Source organism: Zingiber officinale, chromosome 1B, assembly GCF_018446385.1.
Source record: "Zingiber officinale cultivar Zhangliang chromosome 1B, Zo_v1.1, whole genome shotgun sequence".
In the NCBI taxonomy this organism is placed as follows: Eukaryota; Viridiplantae; Streptophyta; class Magnoliopsida; order Zingiberales; family Zingiberaceae; genus Zingiber; species Zingiber officinale.
Genome location: NC_055986.1, coordinates 98,413,423 through 98,418,095, shown reverse-complemented (window position 1 = coordinate 98,418,095; position 4,673 = coordinate 98,413,423). Strand labels below are relative to the sequence as shown.

Here is a 4,673-nt window from a genome sequence, read left to right as displayed (position 1 = left end):
TAGGTATGCTTCTTGTCTTCTAGGTGCTGTGGGGACTTCTAGGGCGGCTGGTGGAACCTCAGTCACCACTGAAGTCTCCACATTGATAGTTGGAGGAGTGGGAGGGACCGGCTGCTGATTCGCCATCAAATTGACGATCACTTGTTGCTGCTCCGCCACTTGTCTCTGGAGTTGAGCAACAACTTCAGAGAGATTTGGTTCAACTATTCTAGGCTCTTCGTTCTCTTGAGCTCGGTCCTCAGTACGAGCGGTACGGGGATGTCCTTTTCTTGACATCTAGTTATGCAGAGAAAGACTTAAAATCGTCCATACGCTTTCTAGACATATATACATATGTAAACAAAAGAAAACAAGAACTTTCATCTTACTTAAGCATATCTAAACAAATACTCTATACTGCAAATAATAAGGAAAAGCATAAAAGAAAACTTAAATACTTTCTTACTTGAAGACGGCAAGGATGGTGCTGATGTGTGATGCTGGAGAATAGGAACCGCTCTGATACCAACTGGAACGCCCACCCTTCTCACTACTCTTTAAAGGTGTCCATTACGTAACTACTATAGATTCTTACTTAACTAATATAACAATCTGTACTTAAATTTTTTTTTCAAGAAAACTTAAAATTTCGGCAGAGTATATGTAGTTCAACAGGACTAAAATACAATACAATACTCTAAAAATGAACATGCACATATAACTCATAATAACAGAAACATATAAAACTATAACTCCATGCAAACACCAAAAGTACGTACTTACTAAACTGGATTCATCTTAGCATGCAATCTAAAACAAGAACAATCTCAAATGACATGGAACTTAAGGTACAATTTCAAATGTTTCTTAATCACTAAAACACGAAAACTTAATAATGCCCAAGTCTCTCCCATAGTCCTAGCATCACACACATCATCGAACACCTCCTTGTCACCTTCCTTTGCTATAGCTTTTCCTTTCCTGTATCTACAGTAGGAGGAAATGCAAACTATAAGAAAAATTGCTTAGTAAGCGCTATCTATCTCACAAAAACTCGAGTATGCATGTAAATATATTGAAATTCAAGAACTAAAAGCTCTAAAGAAAATAGTACACATGCTCATCTAATAGCAAAAGAACAATGCATACTAAAATGCTAAACATGTAAAGCTAATCAGAACAACATGCTAGCATAAGGGAAACTAAAACTTGCTAAATTTTAAACACTTTCTGAATCTTATTTCACTTGTTTAAAAACTTATACTTTAATACTTCAAAATAACACTACAAGAAAAACCCTCATAGACATCGGCGGAACAACATCGATTTTAAGTAAAAATTGATGTCTTTGAGTATTTTACACCGGTTTTTTCAAAAACTGATGTCTATGAGTGCAGATTTTCACTCATAGACATCGGTTTTTTTAGTCGATGTCTATGAGCGATTTTTTTTCGTTAATAGACACCGATTTTAACAACGGTTTTTAAAATCCGGTGTCTATGATAAAATAAAATAATTTAATTTTCCCACCACTACTTAGTCGAAATTTGTAACACTTCACGCTTCCATCCAAAACTAAACTTATATCACGCTGTCCACCGTATGCAAAATTTAATTTTCTCATCTTGATTGCCTTCTCATGGATCTCTAGGGTTTTTCAGCGAATCTCACTGCCCGGTCGCTTTGTTCATCGTCTTCCAAGGGGCGCCATCTGTGGCTTGAGGCGTTCCTCGCCGACTTTGATCGCTCTTTGGGATCATCCTGTTTGTGGCATCTTCCTGGATCTCCAATTGCATCTGAGTTATTTGTTTGGGTCGTTTGATGGACTTCGAGCAACCAGATCGGTACGGAAACAGGAGGGGCTACCAGCGGGCGGGGCCGTCTCAGGTTCCAGACAGAAGCAACAAGGTATGCTTACACTGGCAGGCGGGGCGATGCAGCCGTCACCCGTGTCCCTTTCTCCATAGCGACCCGCCGCAGACCGTGCTCGCCGATGGCGCTGCCAAGCGGGGGCACTTGCAAGGCCACGTGTCTAGAAATATTGCCTCTGCGGGTGCGCCACCCTCCAAGTGGGGTAAGGGTCGAGCGGGTGGCAAGGCTCTCGACAAAATATGCAATTACTTCCTCGCTGGAAATTGTAGTTTCGGAGATAAGTGTAGGTTCCTGCATTCATGGTTCATGAGCGATAGCTTCTCTCTCTTGACCCAACTCCAGGGGCATCAAAAGGTGGCTCTTTTGGTTTCTTTTGCTTCACTTGCTTTAGGTGGCTGATAGTCTGAATATTCTGATAGGTAGTGACTGGTATCGCTCTGCCTTCAGGGTCTGATAAACTCTACTCTTGTAGCAAGGATGAGTCTGTTCGTGTTTGGGATACTCAAACTGGGAAGGTATTGATGCTCTTCAAACTCCTTTACTACATCGATAAAGGAATCACATAGTGCCTGACTCTTGCAATTTTGTGGAAGTGCGTTGGAGCCATCAATATGGGAGGTGAGGTTGGATGTATGACCAATGAAGGTCCTTGGTTATTTATTGGAGTTGTGAATGCTGTCAAGGTCAGAGCTCTTAGAATATGTTACCATCATGTCATATAAGGAAATGGAGAAATGGATTTGTTTGTATGCTGGTTCAGGCATGGAACACACAAACAACAACAGAACAAGGCCTTGATGGCCCTGTCGGACAAGTTTACGCTTTGACCGTTGGTAATGGTATGCTATTTGCTGGAACACAGGTGCTTCTTTTCTGTCTAACATTATTTGTTATACCTTTATTTTAGTGCGTGTTGTTCATTTCATGATCTCCATACATCATGTGATGTACATTTGAATGTTTTCAACTATGCCTTACTTTGTGCAGGATGCACGAATATTGGTGTGGAAATTTAGTGTTGTTGGGAATGTCTTTGAAACTTATAAACCCTTGCACACAGGGATACTTATATTATGCTTTCTGTTATCCGTGACAGTATAGTTTAATTAAAAATTGTACTCATTGGAATCTTTCAAAAGATTTTGTGAGTAGAGTTACATAATTTTTCTCCAAGAAGCAATCACTTCCCCTCCTGTAGTTACCTAGCAGTCATTTTAAACAATCGTATGATTTTAGTCTAACTTTAAACTTAATTGAAATTGAAATGCATTATCTGGGATTTTATTCTCACATGAGATAATTGCATAAATTTGTGTAGTCTAATTCAATTGTGTTAGGCATCTAACATTGTTTCCATAGTCAAGCTAACTAATACACCAATATCCAGTTATCTATGTGCTATTCATATCGTGGCCAGTTAAACCATTATTTAAATCTATGTTTTAGATTGTTTTTCATACTAGCATGTTGTATCACTCTTTGCTTATTCCTTTGCTGTAGTATCAACTTGAAATATGAGAATAATCTTTAAGCTCAATCACAATTCAAGATTTATTAGCATTTTGAAGAAAATGGTGTTTCAACATTGCTCTAAAAGGTGATATTAGTAATTCTTAATTTAATATTCTCCTCTATTGTAATATTATTTTAATGGTGATTGTCTGAGGTTATTGAAATTTATTATGTCAATACAAGTAGAATCTTTTTGAGTTTCTGAGGTTATCTGTTTAAATAAAAATCTTCTCTTCCTATTAGCTAATTTTGTTGCTTGCTAGTGATTATGCTTATCTACTATTTTCTTTACTCTCACATGTGAGAGTCAGTTCTTTTCTTACATGTTTGTTTATATCAGATATTTAAGTTTATTTTATTTATAACAAGTACTCTCTTTTTTCTTGTGTTTAGGAAAGTGAAAGTGAGGATGATGGCCTTGACATGGGTGATGATGATGATGTTGAGGAACCTGAAAATGAACCAGAGGTTGTTAGGAAAGAACCAACCATTGAGAAACTTGCTCCTGTTTCAGCACCACCCAAAGATGGTGAAAGGCAACTGTCAAAGAAGGAGCTTAAGAAAAAGGAAATGGCAGAGCTGGATGCACTTCTATATGAAATGGGCATTGCAAATTTTAATTAGTTTATTTTTGATAGATAGTAAATTTTAATTCACTTGAGTTGCTTCATACATATGAAGCGACTATTTAATGTGTGTTGAATTTGTTTATCCTTGTTATGCAGACAAGAAGCAATTGGAGCAAAGTAGTGAAGGGGAGAAGAAAGAAAGTGCTGGTGCTCCTTCAGAGAATAGAATCTTAAAGAAGAAGAAATCCAAGAAAGAAAAATCATCAAAGGAACAGGAGGAGCATGATCAGAATCAGGAGAAAGGAAACATTGAAGCTGAAGTGGCAGATGCATCTGCAGTTGACGTAAAGGAAAGGATAAAGAAGGTGGCCTCCATGAGGTAGAAGAATCAATCAAAGAGATGGATGCCGAACAGTTGAATAAAAGGGCTTCTTACTTAAGTAGTAGGCTAATTGATACCTCAACTAGTCAATTGGTGGATACGGACTTGATGTGTATAATATTTATGTGGATATGAACTTGATGTGTATAATATTTATGTGTTGGTTACATGGATATTGACTTGTCTGTATAATATCGGTTTTTCACTGTTTCGGAAATCGAATTTGTGTCGTTAAACAATACTGATATTACATCGATTTTCCACTGCTGCTAAACCGGTGTCATTAACTAATATTACATCGGTCGTATACCGCTGCCAAAACTGGTGTTATTAATATATAATATTACATCGGTTTTACA

General features: G+C 37.7%; 1 protein-coding gene across 1 annotated transcript; it reads left to right on the top strand.

Moving 5' to 3' along the window:
* The first annotated feature begins 1,800 nt into the window (after positions 1-1,800).
* On the top strand, positions 1,801-4,221 carry LOC122040331 (zinc finger CCCH domain-containing protein 17-like). The gene is made up of 6 exons (XM_042599658.1): positions 1,801-2,205; positions 2,271-2,366; positions 2,445-2,534; positions 2,612-2,713; positions 3,757-3,831; positions 4,089-4,221. The coding sequence occupies exons 1-6, from the start codon at positions 1,801-1,803 to the stop codon at positions 4,164-4,166; spliced, it is 846 nt and encodes a 281-aa protein (XP_042455592.1). The 3' UTR covers positions 4,167-4,221.
* Positions 4,222-4,673: the final 452 nt, after the last annotated feature.

Bases quoted from the DNA above. Each gene is read 5' to 3' on its own strand.
- LOC122040331 (XM_042599658.1), top strand. From the start codon at position 1,801: ATGGACTTCGAGCAACCAGATCGGTACGGAAACAGGAGGGGCTACCAG. The intron at 2,206-2,270 runs GTGGCTCTTTTG...ATATTCTGATAG, and splicing joins AACTCCAGGGGCATCAAAAG to GTAGTGACTGGTATCGCTCT. The intron at 2,367-2,444 runs GTATTGATGCTC...ATTTTGTGGAAG, and splicing joins GGGATACTCAAACTGGGAAG to TGCGTTGGAGCCATCAATAT.